The sequence below is a fragment of the Poecilia mexicana genome, unplaced genomic scaffold, assembly GCF_051168715.1.
Source record: "Poecilia mexicana isolate PSO_F unplaced genomic scaffold, ASM5116871v1 scaffold_6, whole genome shotgun sequence".
Classification (NCBI taxonomy): Eukaryota; Metazoa; Chordata; class Actinopteri; order Cyprinodontiformes; family Poeciliidae; genus Poecilia; species Poecilia mexicana.
In genome coordinates this window covers 29,303,859-29,330,120 of record NW_028263375.1, presented here as the reverse complement: position 1 = coordinate 29,330,120, position 26,262 = coordinate 29,303,859, and the positions used below count along the sequence as shown (strand labels likewise).

The 26,262-nt window shown below is 39.6% G+C and overlaps 1 protein-coding gene across 1 annotated transcript in view; it reads right to left on the bottom strand.

Moving 5' to 3' along the window:
* The window catches only part of LOC106929700 (transcription factor SOX-6-like), a 148,249-nt gene that overhangs the window by 82,921 nt on the left and 39,066 nt on the right, over positions 1-26,262 (bottom strand). The window contains exons 3-4 of the mRNA XM_015006799.2: positions 14,288-14,525; positions 10,042-10,252 (exon numbers count right to left, since the gene is read on the bottom strand). Coding sequence (XP_014862285.2) covers positions 10,042-10,252; positions 14,288-14,524 — 448 coding nt within the window. The 5' untranslated portion in view covers position 14,525. The remainder of the gene's footprint in view (positions 1-10,041; positions 10,253-14,287; positions 14,526-26,262) is intronic.

The window sequence follows — 26,262 nt, the reverse complement described above, 5'->3', positions numbered from 1 at the left end:
CTTCCTCAAAGGTCTAACAGTTTATAAGTCTTGGTTGATTTGCAGTTGTGTTTTACTCTTTACATTAGGGCTGAAACGATTCCTCGAATGATTCGAGTACCTCGATTACTAAAATTCCTCGAGGAAAATTTACCTGCCTCGAAGCTTCGTTAATTTATGTTTTATTAGTTAGCGCACCGTGTTCCGGCCGGGACTTCATTTGCGTTGCGCGGAGCTCTCACTTCCGCCTCTGAGTTGTTGACAAAAGCTAAGTCTCAGCGGCATAAAGTCCAATCTTCAAGATTGGCCCGTGGGGATTTTATTGATTGATGATAATGCCCGACCTTAAAATGACTGGGGGAATGCCTGGAGTACGGCAGCATTTCTCCTCCGGGGCTGCTGGTTGAAAGCGAACGGCGGGAAGAGCGCTGAGGTGAGCGGATAGCCTGAACAGGGCGGGCGGCTGAGTAGCTGATGCTTACTGTGTAAATGTAGCTTTACCGACGAACCGCACAATACATTTCATATCCCGGTCTGAAGAAACGGATGGCGGAGCGCATCGTACATGGCTAGTAGATGAGTTTCTGAGTGTGACCAGTGAAGGTGTCTTAAATATCCCGTATTGCTTCCCCCCGTGTTCGTCCCCCGGTCTAACGGTTCGTCAGTCCGCTGGTCTATTTCCTCCCCTCCACCCCATCTTACGTTCGTTCATTCGCCCTCTCCTCCCACTCCAGGCGGCATTTCCCGTATTTTCAAACCCAAAGCGTGACAGGTTAGGTGGCAAGGTGAGTTTAATTAATCTATTAAACTCACTGAAGATGAATACATAAACTAAAAGCTGGATTGTAGACATTTTTTATTAGCACATTTGTGAGCCTGCCTCTTTGTTATTAAATTCAATATAATTTCAGATTTTTCTATAACTTTTCTTCTGGTTAACTTAGAAAGTGAGCTATTATTGTTACAGGTTAGTTTTCTAAACTACAAAAAAGCAACTGTTAGGGATGCTCAAATATGAAAAATTGGACTGATATTGATATCTGATAGTATTATGCCAGATTTACCAATATTTCATTTTATAATTTTTTTTATCCGATTACTCGATTAATCGTAAGAATAATCGATAGATTACTCGATTACTAAAATATTCGTTTACAACAGCCCTACTTTACATATTCAGAAAGGAAGCTTGGGATGTTGTTTAATAATTTCATAACAGTGGACACAGTTCTGCTAATCTGCTAATAGCTGAGCTAATTTTTCATCTTACTGTTTTTGCTAACTTTGAAGACAGCACAATTATTAATTCGAAAGCGCTAACTTATTTGGCTGCTTTGTAAAACTTTCAGTTGAACAAAGTTCGACGTCCGTGTTGGAGCTTTGAAGATTTCTTCAAGTAGCTTGACATCCAGACTTATGCTCCTGTTTCCTCTCCTGACATTTTTACAAGAAACTTCTGAAATGTCAAGTACACAGCAAACAATGATTAAAGGATACGGTGCGTTTCAATGTGTCTGAAATTAGCGCTTTAGCTTTAGTTTCAACTAGGCTTCCTGATGCTATAGCGTCTCAGCATTTTTTTTCTTTTTGCCGATATTGTGTGTCAACATGTCTAACATTAGCGTTTTACCATTAGCTTCCACTAAGTACCATGTATGTATAGCATTTCAACATCAACTAATGTTTATGATTTGTGCTTTAGGGTTAGAGCAGCTAACTTTTTAGCTAGCGGTGCCCACCACTGCCTAATAACTTTCTCCCTGACCTGTCGGCTGGTTTCCTTGGTCTTAGTTTTGTTCACTAATGTTCTCTAACACAGTGGTCCCCAACCTTTTCATTACCACGGACCGGTCAAGACTTGGAAAATTTGGGGGTGGGGAATGATGATGGAGGGGACGTGACCCGTCAGATAAGGCTTCTGCATGTTGGTGTTCCCGCTAAATCCTGAAAATACCCAATTTGGGTTGTCTTGGCCCTTTTATCGCAGCCTGTGGGGTTTTCCCTAACTGGGAACGAGAATACAACCTGCTGAATGTGACAGGCAGCCAATCAGAAAGCGCAGTGACGTAAGAACAGAGGGGAATCCCAAACAGCTGGCATATTGCGCAACTTTGAGTCCAGTGGATATCGGAGATATGTGAAAATGTTTATTATTATGTGTAAAGGTCATTATTATTTATTCAGTTCAAAATGTTAACTATGAAAAAACATAGTCGCCTCTAAATCATAGTGCAGCAAACAGAGCGGCTGCTCCCGCTGTCTTTTATCCACCACCTTTTCTTTTTGCTACGTCTTTTATCTCTTAAAATGAGTCCACAAACTATCACTATTGCTTCTACATCGTCATCCGTGTTTGGTTATTCTAAATTCCCATGTGCTATGTTGGGGGTTTTGTGGATTTTCTTCTGGAATCGCGATGTTCGTGACTGGAATCGGTTCGTGTGGTTTGTTGCTCCTGCCTTGTGGCTGAACAACCTGTTGTTCTTTTATCAGCTCTGTGATCACAGAGGTTTGGAGAATCGGCCAATAATCCTTAAATCTTGCCGTCTAAACCAGACTTAATACTCACAAGCTCTACTCATCTCCTCTCGACCACTGCCCAAAAGCTCTCTGACTCTGGTCGCTATGGTAACGTTTACATATCCCTTCAAAATAACAGATGCGCCACCAAAACGAGCATTTTACTTTTGTGAAAATTTTAACTCACGATAATGACTAACGGGAGCCCTGAGTTTGTTTCGAGACGGTCCCATCTGGGAGTGATGAGAGACAATGACACCCAAAGTGTTTCTTATATCCACAGCTTACTTGGTCTCTACGTGGCGAAGCAGTTTGAAGCTTCATTGCCTCATTAGCAGCTGGTCGCCACATGTTACACAGAGTGGCTTGTAATGTTTGACTCACCTACCGGTCCGGGATAAATCCATCCTCCTGTCACTTCTCTGGGCCTTTTCCCCTTTGCAAAGAAACTTTCTAGAGACATCTGATCAGTTTCTTACTCATTTTGCTGCTTGTGGGCTCAGCGTTGGCGCGCAAGTAACTGAGAGAATCCGGTTGAAGGATTTTCAAAATAAAAGATCCACCAGACTCAAATAATACATAAAACGGAAATATTTAATTATTTCTTGCGCGGCCCGGTACCAATTGGTCCATGGACCGGTACCGGTCCACGGACCGGGGGTTGGGGACCACTGCTCTAACAAACCTCTGAAGTCTTTGAAGACCTGGCAGAGTTTAAATCACATACAAGCAGACTCTACTTACTGATTAGGTGGCTTCTGAATGTAATTGGTTGTCCTGGACTTAATCTGGTTAAATAAAAATGTCTCTCACATAAAATCACAATAAAATTTGCTGAAGTTTCTGGTGGTAACAGGATCAAATGTAAAAGAAATTCAATGGGCAGGAATACTTCTGCAGATATTTGGCTGAGCTCAGAAATAAGTCTCCTGGTTACCTCAGCGCAGCTGCAGTTGAGCCCCGTCTCGTTTGCAAATGAAACAAACTGAGCAGTGATTCAGTCCCGCTCTGGTTTTAAGCAGGGATTAGTGTGATTTTAAGTGTCTGCCAGGCGCCGGAGCCGCGTTAGGCCCATTAGATGGCTGACTAAGTTGGCATAGGGGCACGCTACCCGTGCCAGGCCCCCGTTAGCAGCAGGTCGGCTCTATTGAGGAGCAACAATGCAGATAATCAGAATCCGCTCATCAAACGCGAGAAGGGGAGCCTGATTGCACACTTCAGCGGGTTTGAAGTTAGTCGGCTGGAATCCCAGAGTGCTTCGACTCGGCGTTCTGCTTTTACAGGAAACAGAACTAACAGAAAACTTATGACGACAGGTTATTGTTTTGCTTCTTTTTCTTCATTGTGTTTCCCACTCTCTTATATTAGTAGCTGCGTTTCCATTACAAATGTTTGCCAGTGTTCTAATAAAGTAAAAAAAAATACAATTGTGGTATTTCCATTAAATAAGAAATTAAATTGAAATCACACATGAATAAACTTGTTCACACGATAAGTCATAAAAATAAATGGCAGTGATAGACAGGGATATTTCACCACAGTCTGTTCTGTGCTACCGTTCATCATCTATCAGCCAATCAGAGGAGACGTGCATTGGATCAACAAGCTCCGCCTACTTGAGAGCAGATATGATGTTTGTTCTGTCTGATTGTACGGTAACTGAAACTGGAGATTTTAAGAAGAGTTATGGATTCACACATCTTTTTATGACCTGTGTGAAGCTGTGGGAGCTCTGGTGGAACCAGCTGAACTTTGTCCAAAACAAACCATCATCCTCCTACTGCTTCCTGTCGTTTTCTTCATCATTTTTCCCAGTAGCAACATCTGTCTGTTGATCTAGTGACTCGTGTGCTGTGAAAAAACGTGTTTGCACTGCAGTTTGGCAAAATGACATCAATCTCAATACGGCCGAAAAAAACACCTCATCCTAGTGCAAAAACTTCTCACCAAGAAAAGTGAGTTTGTTCAAAATCTGATTGTTTCCATGAAGCAATTTTTTTTTTTCCGGAATTTCAATTATTGCACAATTTCATGCCTAAAGGAAAATTGCGTTTCTGTTCCATCCGTACGCCTTTCTGTTTTACTTTTCCCCCTTTTCTCTGCTGACGTTCCCTCATCCCGGCCTTGATCATTCTTCATTCGAAAAAAAAAAAGAAGAAAAAAACAGCCTAACAGTCTAATATGTGCTAAGTGCTTTAGCAGCACAGAGAAAGGCTTTTGTGCTCGGCGCGCCTTTGTGTCCAAACCTTCGGGGCAACGCAGTCGCAACTCGACATAAATACAGAATTGTCGAGAAAGCTCCTCTTTTGGCTCACATGTTGTGAAAGTCCAGGTGAAAAGAGAGGCATTTTCAGCAACCAACTGTGCGGTAACACAACTACCTGACACTGTCTTAAAGAGTTCTTGATAAAGCTTTTAAAGGCTGAGGCTGCACATGTACTAAGAAAAAGAGAGAGAGGGAAAAAAATATCTTTTATATCTTACAGTGAGGCCATTTCTATTCATTAGAACTGTCACGGGCATTTAGGGTTCCTCTGAGCAGCGGGGCTGCTAACAACGTGCCGACATGGGGTTAAGCGACATGTTCTGCTGCTTTTGCTGCGCATTGAGATCAGCCATGCTCCCTAATAGAGTCCGTTCTGTCTGATCGTACGGTAAACAGAATCAGAGCGAGTCCGGGCCGAGGAAAGAGTCACAACAGCTTCGTTGGGAGTGTGGAGGCGTCACTGTTCTGATGCTAAACGCATTTCTAACTTCTGAGGCGTCAGAGGAAGATCATTTAAGAAAAATCATCTTCCTTAACAGGATGGTCCCCATTCACCGGGGTGACCTTGCGGTCCTGTACGTTTTAAATAAATTAAAAATAAATCCGACAGATCACAAATTTGCGACACCCCTGTTTGTTGCCGGCACAACAAACGCTTTGATTTAGGATGGGAGCAAGGTCGGCGTGTGGGAGAGAAATTCCATAAAGTAAAAAGGCTGCTGAAGATTGAAGGGTTGAAGACAAGAGAAGGAAGTCTCTCATCAGGTGTAAATGGGAAGAAAAAAAAACATGACAGACAGAGAAAGGTGCAATTAAATGAAGAAGCAGTAATCTATTCAAACATTCAAAAAAAAGAGAGAAAAAAAATCAGAAACTGAGAAAATTAAAAAAAAAAGGTTTGAGGCTTTAATCCTCATCAGTTGTGAAAGCCACAGAAGGAGAGCTCACTTAATGAAGCATTCAGCCTCAGACATCTATGGATCGACTCGTTTCATTTGAGCGAAGCTCATTAGGTGAGGAAAAAAAAAAAAAAGAAGAAGCAGAGGTGCCCGTCAATCCGTACACAGCGAACCTAGAGTGGAAAGCATTTCCACGGCGAACAGCTGAACAATGTGCCTTCAAGGATCTCAGCAATTTATAGGAACACTTTTAGGAGGCCCCATTCACACACACTGACACCGTACGGTGAGGTGGGCCAAGTGGCGCCGCCATCGCACGCGCTTCTCCTGTTTGATTCCACCAAAGTGTTCAAGATCTTTTACTCTGCGACAGCAGATTTGCTGATTAGCAAAGGAAAGACTAACACAATGCTGCCGTGCAAGTAGGACTAATGACATAAAAAAATTAAAACAAAATTGCTAATTGATCTTTGACAAAGATTGTACATCACAAGATTTTCCCCATTTACACACAATTTATGTCCATCAAATTGCGAGCTGGTAGTTGGTCAAGTTATTCGTCAAGTAAAAGTCTTGGAAGTTCTGTGATTCGTTTAAGGAAAATACTGGATTGAAGGGGAAAATGACAATTTTTTGGAATTTAACCTGCTGATCATCAATCAGAGTCCTTGAAATTCAAACTTGATCTGATTTGCTGATTCCAGTGAAATGGACCAGTAGGAAACTCATGGAATATTAAACTGGAGTTAAAAACAGTAAAACAAAAATGTACATAATCTAAACATACTAAGGAAATTATTACTACTACTGCTCAAACACTAATATATTTATTATTGCCTGTATAATGATATCCTTAAGATTAACATACTCTTTTTAATACATAAGTTCAGATAAAAATGCTGTAGCACATCTTCTAAATTCAGTCGTAGCTTCAAGTGCTTTTATTCTATATTTCTCTTAAAGGGATAGGAACAGCAGTAAATAACTCTCTTGAGGTCTGTATGTAGTGTAAATCCAGATTTGTTGGTCCTGGAGGCTGAAACTAATAGTCAAAGCAGAGCTGAGATCAAAGTGGACTTCCTCCATCTTAAAACAACTTCAATCTCAAAAAGGTCAGAGTGATTTATGGCAGTGCTAGCTTATTAACATTTAAACTATCATCACCTTTATTTGATAGCTGATGAACAAAGAAGTGAATGATCATTTACACAGGAAGTGGAGGTGGTGTGCCACCAAAGAACTTCCAGTGTCAAAAAGGGAGTCATATAAAGCTTTCCGGTTTGTTTTTAGCCTCCGGATAGCTGCTAGCTTCAGCCTCGAGTTATAATGAATTTTAATTATTACTAAATGAAAACACCAAGAGATTTATCTGCTGCAGGTAACTTACCTACTCAACTATCCCTTTAATAAAAACAACAAAACTATTACAAGCTGATATTAGCGGGGCAGTAAATCGGGCTAACTGTTCAGCTAGCTAGCCAGTACTTGGCTAGCAGTCCTTCTGCTAACAGTTCGCCAGCTGTTGTTTTAACACAGTGTTACCTTAGTGACGATTCTAAGAGTGCTCTTTTAGTTTCCTCACAATGACCACCCTTGTCCTTCATGACTGGAAACAATTTTTCAAATTTTTATTTCTAATGAGGTAAAACTGTAGCAGTGGCCTACTTTAAGCTTGCTGGCAGGCATTGAGAAGCAACAACTGAGGAAGGCACAGCACTGCGTTCTTCCATTCTCTATCCTGTTTTAATTACATTAATTGTTGGGCTAAAAGCTGACTCATGCTAGTTAATTACTAAGTAAATTATTAAGGAGAAGACGTGAAGAAATGTTTGTCTTGGCGCTTATTGAAACAAAGCAGTCTCATCTTTTAACTTATTTCACTTTAGATTAGAGGAGGGAAATGTCAAAACACCTTTTGAACCCCCCAACAGACACACACCATTTCCTTTAAAGCCGGTTCCTGTGAGGTAGATAAGAAACACAGCTACCTGCCTTTCAACTCAAGACACCATTCACTGTAATACGCCTCTGGCTGTCCCATTCTAGCCAACTTTACTGTATCAATAACACAGTAAAACCTCTAAATGAGGGAGATCAAGAGCTCCTGTGATATCATCACGATTACTATCTGCACATAACAGTAAAGAGGGGTGTTTGACGGGTTTAGATCTGGCTCGCTTTGGGGAGGGAAAGGGCGAGCCGAGGCACGCCGGCAGGCCTCGGAGAGAAAGGGAAACCTGTGTTTTCACTGACTGAAACTGTGATCTGACAGTCGGGGGATAAGCCACTTGTAATTTAAGATGTTCAAAGATCTTCTGAAGAGGAAAGGGAAAACAAAATAAGCATGGCCGACATGGTTGGTCTCAGTCTGTAAGCAACAGGGGGGAGAAGACAGAAAACATCTTGTCTATGAAATATGAGGCATTAAAGTAATTTAATCGAAGGGTTTGCTCAGACAGTTTTAGTTGTTGTTATTGTGGAAAAAATCCTACTGTAACTATCACTAATTACCCCCAGTAATATACAAGTGACAATATTTTGCAGGCAAAATACTTAAGACTTAGGGTCATAATTAAACATTTAAACTTTATTTGTGTATTTCCATTTGCTTAGTGATTGTCCAAATAAAAATGATCAACAAAGATGACTGATAAGTGCAGACTATTTTCTTACTCTGACCTTTCACTGACCCGACATTTACTGTAAAGGAAACCCATAAATGGAGATAATTGAATAAAAGGACTTAGCCTATATAAATTCAAACTACGATGCAACTATGTGAGAGGAGTTTTAATCCATAAAGACAATTTGACTTTGTGATGGTCTCAGTCATGATAAACTGAAAATACGCATATTCAGCTGCTGTTTTATGTATCAAGCAATAATTATAATAAAATCATTATTGTACAGAATCATTATTTGGTGAATAAAAAATAAGCCAAAACTAAATGTGTACAGATACAACAATAAACGGTTTTAATAATAATCATTTAAAAAATGAATGTCAGCCACATCATGGAAATTCAAAGTTTTACTTATGACGTTGTCACAAGTAAAGAGTTTTGAAGAAGTTTTAGTTTTTACTACACGCAGAAGGACACAGCAGAAGTACTTCTCTGCCTCTAGCTTCCTGTAAGCTAACGCTGAGTAAGCTAACTTTTACTCAAACGTTTGTGATTTAAAAAAAAAAGACCTGCTCTAGTTGTTTGTTTGTTTTCTAATTTCTTTGAAAAATTCACACCATGGCAAAAGTAATAGATTTATGAAGTTTTAGTTTTACTACACGCAGAAGGAAACAACAGAAGTAGTACTCTGCCTCTAGCTTCCTGTCGGCTAACGCTAAGTAAGCTAACTTTGTCAAGGCATTTGTGATTTTCAAAATGACCTGCTCTATCTGTTTATTTTTTTATTTTTTCTAATTTCTCAGTTGTTTTTGTATAATATTTTGAGCCAGAGCCTTCCACTTGACAAGACTGTCAAAATAACACAAGGCATTTTGCCTGAAGCTTTTTGGCAAGTTTCTACTTTGTCAGAACTTCCTGAGAAAGAACTTCCTACAAACCTTCCTGCAAATATTCTTCCCTCTCAAGTTAAAACACGTGAGACTTGATGCTTATTGTGCATTCCTCTGTGACTTCATTTTTTAATAAAGAACAAAAGTTGTCAAATCTGTCAGTATTACTATTAGCACAACTACTAATGATATCTACATGTATGCTGATTGCGTAATTATCAGTGAATCAACATAAATCTTTAATAATCCTTTTAGAATTTTTATGCATTTTAACAAATCTGATCATTTTGATAGCCGTCAGTTTGTTCACAATAGTCATGATGAGTCTGTAGACTATAGAACTGATATGTGAGCAGATATTTAGGATGATCTTCTGAGTGAACTGTGGACAAACATTTCTACTTTAGTCCAAAGATTCCAGAAGTCTTGTGGAGAAAGAGTGAAATCTGCTTTGTGTTTTTGACACTTTTTTAGGTCTGCTTTTAATTATTTCACAATCTGGGAAAGAAAAAAATTTGGCAACATCTTGGTACAGAAAATCTTGGGATTAAAATTGTACTTCCTTTTAGTCTAACTGGATCTATTTATTGATAGGTATAGATTGTAAAACATTTAGGCCAATACATTTTCACACACAGCCTAAGCCGAGCAGAAGTGTTTTTCTCAGACTTCAAAAACCCATCGTTCAAAGCAAGACAACAAGTGAGGTTTTCGAGTGAAAGACTTGTTACAGTGTGTAGCATCCAGGCCTGAGCAGAAAGAAATGCAACACTAAAAAGAGGGAGCTGTCTCCTGTGTTCCCTGAAGACAGAGATGAAAAACCATGCACACACATTTTCAACAAGCTGAGGACTTTCTCTCACCGTCTTGTTCCGACTTGGTCAGCTCCACGAGCTTCTTCTGTTTCAGTGTGTCAACCACGTCTGCCAGACTTCCTTTACGTCGCTCGGGAGTCCCGAAGGCCAGGCCGATCACCGACTCCCCTCGATCCCTGGAACACTCCTCCGGCTTGGTAGGAGAGGTAGAGTTAGTCCGGTAAGGGTAGCCAGAGCAGCCTTTGCTGCCTTCATTGTCCTGAGAAGAGATAGACAACGAGCGTTTAAATTTCAACACCACAAATGAATTACAAAGATCTGCAGAATTAAGCTTGACTGGTGACTAAAAGGGCAAGACTTCAGTAGAAAACAAGAAGACTGAACAAACCACAGAACAGTTCCTATTTTATCCCTTGGGCATGTCTGTCATGAAACATACCGGATTTGTCAAACAAGCTTGGCCGTCTCAGACATAAGTGTCCACACAAAGGGTGTCCAACTCCAGAGCAATCTGAAAATTTAATGCTCACCAGAACTTGACAATGTTGGTTTGTGTGGTAAAAGTTTGAACAGTGCAGGTCTATACATTTCCCAGGGAATTCACACATAGACTGCACTGCTATGCTAGCATAGTTAGCAAATGCTAGCTAACTATCCTAGAATAATTAGCTAATTCTAGCTAACTATACTAGCAGAATTATGCCAGCATTGTTAGCTAATTAACTAATGATGGCTAACTTAGTAATGCTAGTATAGTTAGGTAGCATTAGCTAATCATGCTAGCAGAGTTAGTCGAACACAAAATTAGTTTATTGTTTAACAGTTCTTTCAGCTAAAATTGGTCTCAGCAGATCAAAGTTTTACATTTTACATTTCCACAAATGAATGAGTAACGTTTATGTATCTGAAAACTTTCTATGCATACATCTTGTTCATTTTTACCACAGCCACTTCATTATGCAGTATGGGCATAAAGTATTTTTTTTAGCTTTATGTGACGTTGGAATGGCCTTACTGGATCGGTACATTTATGTTTAGGACTGCATTTTATTTCTGGTGGAACCTGATATTGATCTACCTGCCACCAGGAACACTGTGGTCCAACCCAGTTCTATATTTTATACCACCTGCTTTTAGCGCGCTGTGAGTCATAATGTGACTGAAAATAAGATGTCAAAGCCAAGGATAATGCCTTTTCAGCCTGAGGAGTGTGAAAGCACCAAGACATGAGAATATGTCAGACTCTCAGAGAACAATGCCAGCTGTCTGAAATTTTTGTAAAGGATGAACTCTCTAGTCGTTAACTTGTTTGAAATATATTTGCAAGACCTTTATTTTGAGAACGAAAGGGCGGATTGCTTTTATTACATGCAGAGAGATGACAGGTTCAGTCATATAAAGACGTCTGAAGTGATTCTGATTTTATGGTTACCTCAAGTGGATACTTAAGATTTGGTTGTTATTAGACCTCAACGGTTCAGCGTGAAACTTTTTCTTTTTCTTCAGAAAGTTGATTAATTCTTGTCTAAAGTGCAAAAGCTACCTTTCCGCTGCCTATTAAGCACTTTTAGTGTTTTCCTCCGTCGGTATAAAGCGTCTATAATTATCAAGAAGATAATCCCCTCAACATGAGCACATTGTCCCACACAACAGACACTTGAGCACAGGTGTCCCAACACCGGAGCTATTTCAGGATGCTTTCTCCGCCCCCTTAGAGAGTGAGGGGATCTCCGAGAACTTTTGGAGGCTTATGTTTCAAAGACAACAGGCTTTGCTGAACACCAGGATCTTAAGACGCCCTTGAAATGGCTCCAACAAGGGGCCCCTGTTGTGCACTTTGTCTTTAAGCAGGAGATACCTCTGTAATGAAGATTGGGGCAAATGTAGGGAGCCGGGGCTTGGGAGTGAGGGGTAGTGTGTCACTTATAGACTGTTCAAGAGCGATTATTTTCTGCGTGCAAAGGAACAGTGGGGAAGATCTAAATGATCTGACGCAAGTCAATGACAAGATGAAGGTTTTACAGGGTCTTGCAAAACGGTTTCAACCCTTTGAGCTTTTTCTTTTTTTTTATGTAACCACAACTTTGGAGTCAAATGGTTACAGGATGAAGACTTTGTCACCCTTTGAAGGCCATGTAAGAAACACATCAGTAAACATATAACAGGTAACAGGTGCTCTGTTTAAATGGGAAAGAAAGGTAGTTTTCAGTTGTTATAAAAATGCAGGAAGGAATGTAGGAAAAAGAAGGAATCTCAGAGGGGACAGGGCTTTCTCTGTCATGGGTCCTAAGTAATGGAACGACTTGCCTTTGCAGGTCAGAGAGGCCCCTTCACTGTCCACTTTTAAAGCTCGTCTTAAAACCCATCTATTTTACTTGGCTTTCAACTCCAGCGGGATCCAGTTTTAAATTGTATGTTTGTTTTTTAAACTGTAAGAGTTTTTTTTTTTTTTATTGTTATGTTGTGTTTTAATGTACAGCACTTTGTATCAGTTGTGGTTGTTTTAAAGTGCTTTATAAATAAAGTTGGTATGGTATGCTGTAGAAATCAAATATGACTTAAAAGAAATTTGACTTTGATAATTTAATAACTTGAAATTAGGCCTCTGTCTCTTTAAGAAACTCCTGCTCTTTCTGAAACTCCACCTTCAGGAAGTCATCACAACATGGCTCCTCTATTAACCCTTTAACAATGTTTTTACCAGTGTTTCACTGAGAAGTAGCTCGAATAATGAGCTCAGCTGATGCGCAATTCCCACTGGTGTTTGCTAATTACTCCTAGCTAGTCTGAAGGAGTTGAGTGGGGAAGGTTGGAGGAAACTGCAGCTCCAAGGAGGAGAGAGTTGAATGGTTGCCATGAGGATTAAAGGATTTCTCAAACATGATTGGAAGAATCAAAGTAACACTCCAGGTATGTTTTTATAACATGATGAAAAACTCCAAAAAATAAATTATACACAATAAACCTGCAAAACCAGTTTTATGTTTTGGATCTACAAAAAATAACAATTCTCTTTCCAACAAACAATACGGCTACTGTACACAATGTATTTCAGCTTCATTTATTGTTGAGTAGGTTAAAAAAGTAAAAAAAAGTTAAAATCATATCTTATTTTGGCTCATGTGACAAAAAACACTTCTGCTCTACTACATCTAGTCTGACTGAGTTTGAACTGTTTTGAAAAAATAATTGGTCTCTAGATGCAAAAATATTACATGCTACTCTTGAAATGTATTTTTGCACAAAAACCAAAATGTTTTATTGTTCATCCCATTACAACAATGCATTACTTTTTGTTGGTCTGTCACATCATCAAACACGCTTAAAGTTAGCGACTGTAAAGTTGCAAAAAGTGGTGCTGGATTTTGTAACTGAATCACTGACTTTATGGAGTCAAAATTTCCTTTTTGCTACAACTTTGTTATATTTATGGGACAAAATTCCCCTTTTGAACTGACTTGTTTAAAACTTCCCAGTATTCAGGAACATGTTTGCCTTGAGGCAGCTTTGAACCTTGATGCTAAAGCAAAAAAAAAAAAAAAAAAAAAAAAAAAATCAAAGTTTCAGCATAAATCCGCAATGCTTAAAGTTCGGATAAGATTGCTAAAAATGGCCGAATATGAAATTAAATCTTAAATATCCTCATCATTAAAGATGATGTTTTAATGGAGGACAATCTACATTACGGCTGTAAAGTTCTGCATTGGAATAGCGAAGTGTGTTTGACTATAAGGACGGACTGAAAGAAATCTCTTTCCAAGAACTTTCCTAAACTAAGAAGCTCAAGCGAATCCTGCTTCATCTGCTGGGAACCGAGAGAACCTAAAGCCGAGCAACACGTACACACACACACACACACACACACACACACATCCTCCACCTGAGAACACACTGCGGAGATGAGAAAATTCTGGGGGTATAACCCTCCAGAGGAGGACCCTCACAGGGCAGCCTGCAGCACTGCCTGCAGCAAACAGACCAGAAACAACTGCTGCTGTGTGAAAGTGTGTGTTCACTCCGGGTCAGTGTATATATATGGATTTAAAAAGGCGCACGCAAGAGTGCACAATCATCATTATGCATGAGAATTTGCAGACCCAGTGCGCTCCAGCATGTACTCCATGAGTGTTTTATGAGCTGCGTGGCCCCGAGTGTGTTCACTGTGTACACACACACACACACACACACACACACGGCAACCGCATAATATTTCACAGAGCTGAGCTATAGCGACGCATCTCTGGCGTAAGGTAATGGTCCGGTTCTCAGCAGCCGAGCGTGATCCACGGCTCACCATCACGGCCGGGGCGACCGTCTCCCACTCGACAATGTCGGCCGCCATTTTCTTCCCGACGGGCGGGGGCTCGTCCGGGCAGGGCCGGTCGCGCGGAGAGGTCGTGCCGGGGACCGTCTCTGTCGGGCCATCCCGCTCATCTCCGGCCCAGGCCGCGTTGTTGTCCTGATCCGTGGCGTCCGCCTCCTCGGATGGCGGCAGGTGGAAAGGAGGCGTAGCTCGCATGGAAGACATCATTCTGTTGAAAACACAGATGAAGGAAATGAAAGAGGTTGATTCCTACAGTGAATGTGAGAACTTAAAAGCTCCACGTAAAACACAATTTATCTTCCTGCTCAGGGACAGCATTTGCTGAAAAAAACCCAAAAAAATATTCAGAGCAGTAATTAAGTGGAGTAGGCAGTAAATAGGATTGAAACGAATAATTAATCGGCCACTAATTTAGTAATTGATAAATCATTCACTCCAGTACACAGACACAAAAAAGGCCTTGTGATAAAAAAAAACATATTCATAGCAGTAATTCAGCTCAGTAATCAGTAAATAAGGCTGTAAAGATTAATTGTGATTAATACTGAAATAATAGGCAACTAATTTAGTAATCGATAAATCGTTACCTGGAGTACACAGACTGAAAAAAATGTCATTTACTGAAACAAAATCAATATATTCAGAGCAGTAATTCAGCCAAAACTGTACAAAATATATATACATTTTGAATTTAAGATAAAAACACCTTTCTCTGTCCATATTTACCCAAAATTCCTCAAGTGGGATCTATTTTATATTCCCCTGATTCCAATTCATTAAAGGAATGCTGTGTTATTGCAATTTAGGAAATAAAATGTTTATTTTTCTAATTTAAAAAAGCAACTGAGTTATTAGGTTTTATTAGGTTTCTTTTTTTTGCATTTTTTATGTATTGTATAGGAAAGGTATAAGTTGTTCAATGAAAAGGCTGCCGAATGTGTACGTTTTTATGCAATTAATCAATTAATTTCCAGAATAATTGATAGATTTATCAATTACTAAAATAATCGTTAGTTGCAGGCCTCATTTTAATTAATCAAAACGACAACTGACAATGCATGCACACACACTAAAGCAGTCTGGTTGGGTCCAATTTTGCTCTTCCGACTAAAAACGGCAAAACGCACAGGCTAGTTGTCAACATCAGTGCTCCGTAAATCAGAGTCTGAAATACGGAACCCCGTGGGTGCCCTTAAACGTGAGTATGACCTTGTGTTAAAGAGGTATGAGCAGGTTTGAACTCTGTGTGAGTGGGGGTGTAAGGGATAGTGAACAATATTCAATTTACAGCGTGACTAAAGACTTTCATAATAGAATAAACCTGATTGTGAGAGAAAAGGGACAAATGGTTGAGGGAGTAAAAGTTCCCGCAACAAATCAAAGAGAGGTTGGAGAGTGAAGGTGAACTGTACAGGGTTGCTGTATCTGGGCACGACTCGTTGTTCAGGGACTTTTTGGACCTTAATGTTCTGTCCGTGTCGCTTTTTACTGCCTCTTTTAGAGCGCGCCATGCAATGACTGCAACACAGATTAAATTAGAGGAGGGCCATGGGTGTTATGCCATGGAAAGTGAAACTTGCTCAACTCTGACCTGAAGAAGTTTGAGAACCCTTAGCAGAGTACCAAGGCAATGACATAATGTACATCTGTGTTGTAGCCTAAGAACAAACTGTACTGCTTCTAACCCGTTGCTTCAGTAACCCTTTATGTCGTTTGTCCTTCAAATTCATCGTGTTCAAGTTAAAGGTTTGCGTGTACCAAAAGAAAAAAATTTGTTTATGTTTCAACCAACATGTTGCAGAGTTGGCTACATGGGTGGAGGCGAACTGCAAACAGGAATTCGTATGACTTTCTTCAGTGGGTACTTCCTGGTTGCCAGCATCTATAAAGGTCTCATTTCTAGAGTGAACACCTGAATCCACATTCAGGTAAAAACATTGTCTAGCAAGTTATGAGTCAAGCATGGGTCTGTAAATGCATCTGTTAGACCACATATGTCAGAGTCAAGGCCCGCGGGCCACATCCGGCCCGCGAGAAGGTTTTTTACGGCCCCTGGGATGATCTTGATTTATTATTAGAACCGGCCCGCAGACCGCAGCAAGCCGGCACCCCGTCTGAAAAAAAAATATCTTCCTTATTTGAACTGTAAGTAGTTCTTTAAATGTTCTGTGAGATGATGTACTTACCCATGTATCCATAACAACCGGAACTTTCAATATCCACCAAGTTATTGCCGAAATATACCGTCTATTAAACGAGTGCCCCCCGGATTAATTACACTCTCTGCAGCTGCAGCTGCGAAGTTACCGTATTAACCCGATACTTGCTGGAAAGTGCAACGTCTCCTCTTTCAGAAACCGTTGGAATTTTTCCACTTAGCGCTACGTGTGGCGGAATTACGGTACTGCAAATTTAGATGTGTCGCCGGCGACACATCTAAATTTGCAGTACCGTAATTCGCCGGCGACACATCTAAATGCCTTGACTCTGACATATGTGGATTAATAGATTTTTGCACTTTATTTTATTGTATTTCAATCCAATTATATTTTAAAAATATTTCAGTTGTGTCTGTTGAAAATTAAAGGTTACTGACAGAGCCATAAGAAAATATTGCTTTATTTATCTGATCATATTGGAATATATTTGTTAGGTTTTCAGTAGGTTCAATTAGGTTCACTAGACTATATGCGTCATTTAAAAAAATTTCAATGAACATTCGATCAGTCCGGCCCTCGGCTTGTAGCTAAATTTTTTATTTGGCCCTCCGTCCATTTGACTTTGACACCCCTGTGTTAGACTTTGGGTAAATATGCTTCAGTCAGGGCCACATCTTCTCCTGAGCGTTTTATATTGTCTCCACAAATTCTCTTGGTAAAAATGTATCAAAGATTATAAAGGAAAACAGTCAAAGGATTATGTAGAGAAGTTCCAATCTTGTGCTCCAACAATATGGAAAATATGACGCATATTGTTCTTCTCCCGGTTTAGTTTGTTTTTAGTGAAATCTTTAGCGAAAGTCCGGTTCACTTGGTCAGGTGTGAATACACAACTGCATTCTGAAGTGGACCAAAAAAAAGCCAACTCTGGTTCGCCTACAGACCTAGATTTTGTTTCGGTTGAAGTGAAATTTGGTGCAGGTCAAACACAAATGTGAACACCAAACACCCTAAACGTGGGAAGCAGTCTATAGTGCAGGGCATTCTGGGTAAATGCAACCAAAATAAATAAGTCTAGTGCTAGCAGGACAAATGACTCCTGGCCTACTGCCAAAGGTAAAAGAGAAATCCTACAACCACTAAAATATAATTCCATACCATTTTGTTTACATTTCATGAAGAAGGAGGTAGTACTTATATTTTCTTCATAGTTTTTTGTGTTGTTTCCTTCAGGGGTTCTTGGTGCAGTGCTACCGCAGGCGAGAAGGAGAATATGTTGCTTAACCGTCTCACAGTCTTAAGAGGTGGGTCCCATTAGACTCCATGAGTTTTTTTACTCTGTGAATTGACCCCGCGTGCGCAATTATGAGATTTTTTTGTGTATGTAGTTTCGGTAACTGACTGTCTGATGGGACAACCCTCTGCTTCCCTGCTCATGACATTCGCTGAACTCCTCCTGAGGATCACGCTAAGACGGTTAAAGTGTGTACCAGCTGAAAATGTAAATCCATCCATCCATTTTCTATACACCCTTGTCCCTAGTAGGGTCGGGAGGGGTGCTGGTGCCCATCTCCAGCAAACATTTCAGGCAAGAGGCGGGGTCACCCTGGACAGGTCGCCAGTCTGTCGCAGGGCAACACAGAGACAGACAGGACAAACAACCATGCACACACACGCTCACACCTAGGGAGAATTTAGAGAGGCCAATTAACCTGACGGTCATATTTATTGACTGTGGGAGGAAACTGGAGTACCCGGAGAAAACCCACCATGCACAGGGAGAAAATGCAAACTCCCCCGGCCGGGAATCAAATCCAGAACCTTCTTGCTCCAAGGCAACAGTGTTACCTACTGCACCATTGTGCAGCCTAAAAATGTAAATAAATGTAGAATTTTTTAATTTGCTGTCCTTATGGCCAGACTACCAAATATGAAGCTAGTTAAAAAAAAAATCTAGTTTAAGAACAGAAATTGAAATTTAATTCACTTGTACTGTACTTGCTTTTTTTTGTACTTGCAAAGTTTTATTTCAAACTTGCCACAAGCGTCATCTTCCTTGCACACAGAGGGCATTTGAAGGCTTGTTCACAAGCAATCTTAGTCTCCACATGCCGATATGACTTGAGCTATTAAGACAGTAAACCAGCAACAACTAACACTAATCCCTGATCAACTCACAGAGTTGGTGCTGCAGCGATGAGAGAGCACTGGGGAACCGAGGAAGGAGAAGACAGAAGACAGCCTATATTTAGCTGACAATATTGCTGCTGCTGCTGTGTTTATGAGGGAGCTTCAGTTTTGGTTTCTTGGAACCGGAGTCTCATATGGCCAGGAATGCCCAGGCTCTCAACCCGCTGCCACTGATAGAGTTTCACCAGGCAGGGACCATTAGTTTGTTGGTAAGCACGCCGTAAGTCCTGTTGTGAGTGCCTGGAGCAGGAAGATGTTCTTCTTCTTAACTGACCATCAAGTAAATTACCTGCTAACTTCTTTGTTTACCCAACACCATCAGTGATGGATTTTTTTGTGGTCTGGATGTTTCGTACTGTTTAGTTAGACTTTTTCAATTAAATATGGCTTATTAAATGTTCACATAGATTGCAACAAAATGTTACATATGGAGAACTCACAGTGGATGTTTTTGATACTGTATGTGTGACTGGCTCTCTGCACGGGGTGCCCTTTATCGGGGTGCAGCACAAGAAAAAGCCAAGTCAGAATGACTTTTTAATTTTTTAATCAAAGCTGAAATGCTTATTGTTTTTAAGAACTCTGGACTGCATGTTTCTATTTTTATTTATATCTAGTTCATGTCTTAAACAATTTTTTATGAAACAGTTTAAGATTCAAAAAATATTTAATCTGAAACAATTTATTTATTTTTTTGGCGTGAGGATCCTCTGGCATGCGTGGCCATTTGTCCTGTGTCTCTGCTTTGATGTTAAAAAATAACTACAGGGATAAAAAAAACACAGAATAATAATATTTCTAACAATAATAACAGTATTTCTTACAGAATAAGAAACATAAAGCAACCTTAAACTCTTTATGTTTTTACATGTACTTAATGTCGACATTTTTGGCTTTGCAAGATGTTAAATGAAATGAGATGTAATAGGTCCTTTATTTTATTTGTAGACCTATTCCAATAAGCAAAAAATAAATTAATCGCATAATAAAACAAAACAAGTTTGTTTATTTCAATTTGCGTGATTTAATGTTTTTTTAATAACAATTTTATTTATAGAGACTTCATAATTCATTTTATTCATTGCTTCTGTTGCTTTATTTATTTATTCTGGTTATTTAAAGCGTCTTCCAGTTCCACTGTTAAATTAATTCAAAGTTTATTTATCTTTGAGAATGTGCTCTTGTATTAATATGCCATTACCATTATATTACTTGAAAAAAATAGTATCTAAACAACAATGTTGTCGTCTATTGCAATAACTTCTGGGACAATTGATAGTCCAACAAAATGTGTTATGGCGACAGGCCTAGATACTCAGAATTATATTGCAAGTTTGAGAAGCTCAACAGGAAAAAGTAAAGGAAAAAGTGCCTTGACCCAAAGCAGTTTTCCTACGTGGAATTTACAGAGTACCTATGGAGTATGAGTTTACTCTGAAGTAGATTTCTACCTTCTACCTACAATGTTACAATAAGGTTACCTGAAGGTGAACTTTTAAAAGCACTTTACTGGGGTAAATACAGGGGTAAGCACACTTTTGGTACCCTTTAGATAACCTTTGAGCTATGTACAAGTACCATGTAGGTACATTCATAGGTTTCCCCAAGAGTGAACTGAGTGTACCCCAAAAATACCCCCTTACATATATTGTATGTAAGCTTGTAAGAGCACTCAAGGGTACAGCACTGAATAAATACTGTAGGTACCATGTAAATATCCTGTAGATACATTATAGGTACACTGTGAGCATAAGCACCTGTTAAGTACAGACTGAACACAGGGCAATGATATGTACTACTGTTGAATTGAAAAGTATCAAACACTACGTGGTATGTCTTCATCAAGTTGTGTCTTATCATCAACCAAGAACTAAAGGTTAACACTAAACCTTATGTTTAGAAAAAAAAAGGTGTTGAACATCTTTCCTGACCTCAAATGGGTTGAACGGATCAATGTCATCTTTGTGGACAGGGTGTGTTTTTTAAAAATAAATAAATAAAACAAGCAGTTAAAGAAGCAGAACAAGAATCTCCCAAAGACATTAATGGCAGAATGACTTTGGGTAACTAGTCACAAAAAACAAGTTCTTGGTGATGCTGATGTGACTACTCTTCTACTGCTCCCACTCATTGTTGTTTTAGAGTATGATGATTCAACGTCTGCCCCTTTGCCGGCTGCCTTAGAAGATTTTACAGCCTTTAGCTTGGAGGAAAACTTGACTAAACAAAGTGGCGATAGCGGACAGCTAGCAGTAACTCAGAATCCCTTTGTGAGTGGAAGAGAAACGAAAACCAGGGTCGGAATTTGGCAGGAGAGCGTTTGTTCAGATCTGGCCTGGAACCTGGCGACTTGGGCAGGAACAATCAGGCATTGTGGAGTGTGTGGACGGAGAGGGACCTGTGACAGATGAGAGTGGGAGAGAGAGGGCCTCCTCTAAGAAAAACAGCGCACAAAGCACCATTCACAGGCCAGGTCCTTCTGCCACTTGTGGAGCGAGAGAAGGGCTCCGACAAAGGCCTCCACCGGACCCATTGGGTGTAAAATCTCCGGCCGTCCCAGCTGGATACAACGGAGGAAGTGGGAAAAAGAGACAGAGAATAAGAGGAGGGCAGGAAAAAAAAGCAGGAGGACTTGGGAGATTGTTTGTCTTTTGGACAGTCCAAGCAAGAAAATAAAGGAAAAGAGAGCATTCTGACGGTTTCACTGGAAACAAAGACACTCTATGGCAACGCAATCTCAACCCCCTGAGAAAGACAAAATCATGAGTGCATGCTTATAAAACTTTAAGAAATGCAGAAAGTAAAACATTTATCAGTTGTCCATATTCAAAGAAAAGACATATTTACAAGACTCCAGAGTCTTGAGAAACTCTGAGGTTTTCTCAGCTGTCCATGACAACATAGGCAGAGTGACAGAGCCACAAGTTAAGTCAAGTAAGATCAGATCAAATCGTTTCAATTAAAAGTGGAAGAGAACAAAGGGACAGGCAAAACCCAAGTTCTAGGAAAAATTTAAAAGGTACGATTTTAGAACCACAATAAGTATTTCCAAGAAGACCTACTAAGCCCAGTGGTAGAGATGGCAGGGCAGTCCACCAGCAGCTCCACCGTGATGAACTTATAAAAATTTCGAGATGCATATGACATAATTTGGTAATAATAGTGCATGAGGCAAACGGATAGCTGCAGGGTTGGCGCAATCAGTGCGCACATCACAATGTGTCAACTATAGACCCAGATTAATTTGTCTTTACTGTCACTGTTATGGGTGCATAAAAAAATCATAAATAACATAAACAACACTCAGTCTGATGGGAGGGCAGGTGAAGTCTGGTGGCCCAAAAAGCTTATAGTACACAGGGGGAAACCATGCACAAACACTGGGGAAAGTTGTTTCAAAGATCTCTATAAACGTTTGATCACCAACTCCCTGCCAACATTTTATTCAAATTATAACTAAAAACAACAGGCTAACACAATAAGGTACTTGGCTAACAAGCAGGAAACCTAATTAGGATATACTCCAGTAATTTATTGGTAAATTTCATGAGAGTTTAAAGTCAGCTTTCCAATTTTTTGAAAACAGAAAAACTACTGAGTTTCTTATGTCATCACCAGTGCAACTATAGGCAAAAGTGAATAAGATGCTAACATGTATATTTGTAGTTTAATTAAATATGGGGTTAAAAAAAAAAAAAGAGCCGTTGGTCCTGCTTTTAAACCCCGTTTTTTTTTTTTTTTTTTCTGTACTCTCATTAGATGGTTGCATAGTGCTGCAAACACAGACCACAGTCAAAGGTCAGACATGTGGAATGTGAGCACACACATGCCGCCCTGTTTTCTCCAAGAGATTCCCTTGTCCCTGCTCTTTTCTGCTAAAAATAGATAAACCCAATTGCAGCGCCAGTCACCCCCGAAACCGGCCCATTTTCGTCGCTGCCGTTTTCGCAAGAAAAGCAGTTTTCTGACTTTGCCATCTGCGGTTCTGTGGTACCTACAAATAGCCTCTCCCCCGTTTTAAAGCTTCTGCCGCTTATCGCCAATGACCGCAGGTATTCGCTTGACCTTCCCGTGACTCAGGTGAAACAATGAGGAGAGGTAAACAGAGGGGCAGATGCTGCGCGCAATTGTCGGCTCACATAACTAGCTACATCAATCAGCTGTCAGAGTCAAATCCTTCCGCTGCTCTCAGGTAAACACAAGTCACTGTGAGACTCTGGAAATAATTCATGGATTTACCTTGTTAGAAGATTCTTACAACCAAAGGGTAACGGTCAAGGCAAGGTGCGGAGAACAACTGATTTGTTTATTTTTTTAAGATTTCAGTGTTATTTTTTCTTTGTTGTTTTAAAACACTTGACATGATGATATGACTTTTACTAGTTTTGTATTATATGTTTTTAATCAACAGCATCAGTGCTGAGGGACTTTAGCAAGATGCTTGGCAAGTCTTCCCCATTCTTTAAAGCTGTAGTATGTAACTTTTGTGACAAAATGTTTTTAACAAATTTGTTAAAATTACCATTGTCATGACAATATGACAGTGGATATATTTCAAAACAAGTATGACTTTTCTACCATAGTTTTTATATTTTACCAATGTACTACTGGAAGGCAGTCATGAATAAAAGTAAAAGCTAAAAAATAAGCGAGTATGAACAAAATATCAAAGCACCAAGTTGAGTCGAGAATAATAAGAACAAATGTATTATATCTTTCGCATTTTTGTGTCGAAACGCTGTATTCCTATGATGTGTTAATAATCTAAATCTTCACAAGAACACTCCTTCTCTCGCAAGAGTTTACCGAATATTTTAGCGTTCCAAAATAAACCGGATCATCATCCCTCATCAGGCGGACAACTGCTGCAAACACAGAATCCGTCTCCATTAGGCTTGTTAATGGAAATATCAATCAAAGCCAACGATAGGACCCTCATAAAGTGATGAATGTGTCGTTTGTACAGCGGCCACAGACCCGTAGCTGCTGTGCATTTGGGCCTCTGTGTTCAGGGTCCGTACCGTGATGCTAAGCAAAGAAAAAAAAAAAAACCCGCAGACCCCCAGAAATCCAGAAGTGGTTGTGGCGACCGACACCCTCTCTTGTGCTTGTTATTTTTCCTGGCCCGCGAACACACCCGTAGCTTACACAAATACAGTACACATATACATTTATCTGCTCCGTGGCAACCATACAGAGCCAGCCACTGAAGAAGCCATTGAGGACCAAAGTCAACACAAGCAGCGGCTCAGAAAGGGACCGTTTGTTTCCTCCTCCCCTCAAACCTCACATTAGGTAGAAATTATGAACATTTTGTTTCTGAATCATAGGCTTCCTCAGTGTACCAGAAACAGCTAGCTTTATTGTGAGAGAACGTCAACATCTGAACGAAGCATCACATTAGAAATAGACCTGAAAAACAACAAATTCTCCATTTTAACAAGCAGAAGTGAAAACTAGACTGTAACCTGTTCACTTCTCTGCAATCTTTTTATTTCCATCTGTTTTATTCCTACCTCCATTCCTCTCTCAGACACACTGAACACCTTGTAGAGGTGTGTACCATAAGGATCTCATGGAGTCTTACACCCAACTTGAAGGACCTCTTGACCTCTATAGGGACGGACGTGAAGTACCAATAAGCCAATTACACAACTTTTAAGCCTTGCTGTGCTGGAACCACACCAGGCTCCTTCCAAAGTTATTGGTGAGTAAAGGCTTTAAGGGAGCAGCTTTATGTGCAATCAAGTAATTATGTTCATTTGTTATAAAGATGCTACATATATCAAATATGACTTAAAGGAATAGATTATTGACTTCATAATCCAACACCTTGAAATTGGGCCTCTGTCTCTTTAAAAACTCCTGCTATATCTGAAACTACACCTTCAAAAAGCCATCATAACACAGCTCCTCTATTAACCCTTTAACAACGTTTTTACCAGCGCTGTCCTGAGAAGTAGCTCCTATAATGAGCTCAGCAGATGCGCAGTTCCACCAAGTGCTAATTGGTGCTGGCTAGTCTTAAGGAGCTGAGTGGGGGAGCTGAAGGAGAGCTCTGTGAAGCAGGAGCTTGGAAACTGAAGCTCAGAGGAGGAGCTGCATCTTGAAGGCGGAACTAGGTTCACTCAGGTGTTTTGCGCAGCTGAATTGTTGCTACGGGAGATTAAAGAATTTCTCAGATGCAAATAAACAAATAATTCAGTTCCATTTTAAAATAAAAAAATACACATTTTATTGCATTAAATCAAATAACGTTAGATTATGAAGTTCCTTTAGTGAACGATTCCTCATTGGTACCAAAGGACGCATCTGCAGATAAAAAGCACCTGTGAAAAAGCATGTGAACAGCTCCTCCCTTTCCGCTTGACCTATCAATACAGTGTAGGGATGATAATCCAATTATTATTTTTGATTTAACAATTAAAAATGTGATAGCAAAAGATGTTTAATATGAGTTGTTTTTTGTCGTTTTTTTTATATAATCTGAAGCTAAAACTGTCAGCTGAGGAGTTTTTGGGAGTACATATTTAGAGATAAGGGCTTTTTTTCTTAAATGCAAAATGTGTATATATTTTGGCACAATTTTAGCTTATTTACAACCCTGAGTGTGTTGTTTCAGAAAATTGCCTTTTTTCATACCTTACCTTTTATTCATGTAAGAAAAAGCAGCAATCTACTACAAACAGACCTGAATTTCTTTTCAGCGTTTTTTCCCCTGACATCTTTATGAAAGGAGTCGGTTTCTGCTGAGGGTTCTTTATATTTGTTAGAAGCAAATAAAAATCCTGTTATGTGACATATAAACATGGCACAAAGTTGGAGGTCGATGTGGTTAAAAATATATACAAATATACAAACAAATTTTTGCTGTCTTCCAAATAAAGTCTTCTAAATATGGAAAGTACAAGACAAAGATTAGGATATTGTTTGTAGATTTTTGCTTGCTTATTTTTTAAACCAGGTAATTCTGATAGATTTTATCTTTCAAATCTACAATGATTTACACCTCCCTTTTATATGGAAACCAGGCTTTTTATAATGTTATATATATACGTATATATATATATATATATATATATATATATATATATATATATATATATATATATATATATATATATATATATATATACGTATATATATATAATTTTTTTTTTTTTTTTACAATCTCTAATTAAAAATGAATAAAAATAGTCTAAGACAGTCTTGGCTCAAATGGTAAAACATTTGGACAACACCTTAATTCATGCATTACCTACTTTTCAAGAGAGGAAGATGCTAATTGTTTTAAGCATGAATTTCCCTACATCTCCATGGCAAAACTAACAGCTTCAAGAGGCCGAATGGTACACTTGTCAGCAAATCCAGCTGCATTCGGGTTGGAATGAATCTAGAAGATTAAACAATCAAACAGGAGGTGGATTTTAAAGGGGGTTCAGGTTTCCAGCGTATCGCCGACAGTGACGTCTATTTTGAGGTGACTTCAGTGTTAGAAAGTTATCAAAAGAAGCTGGCGGCCCTGCGACAGCTGCGCTCACACATGACTGATCCCATTTGCCCCGAGGCTGGCAGCAGAGGGAAAGTGAGCTTTAG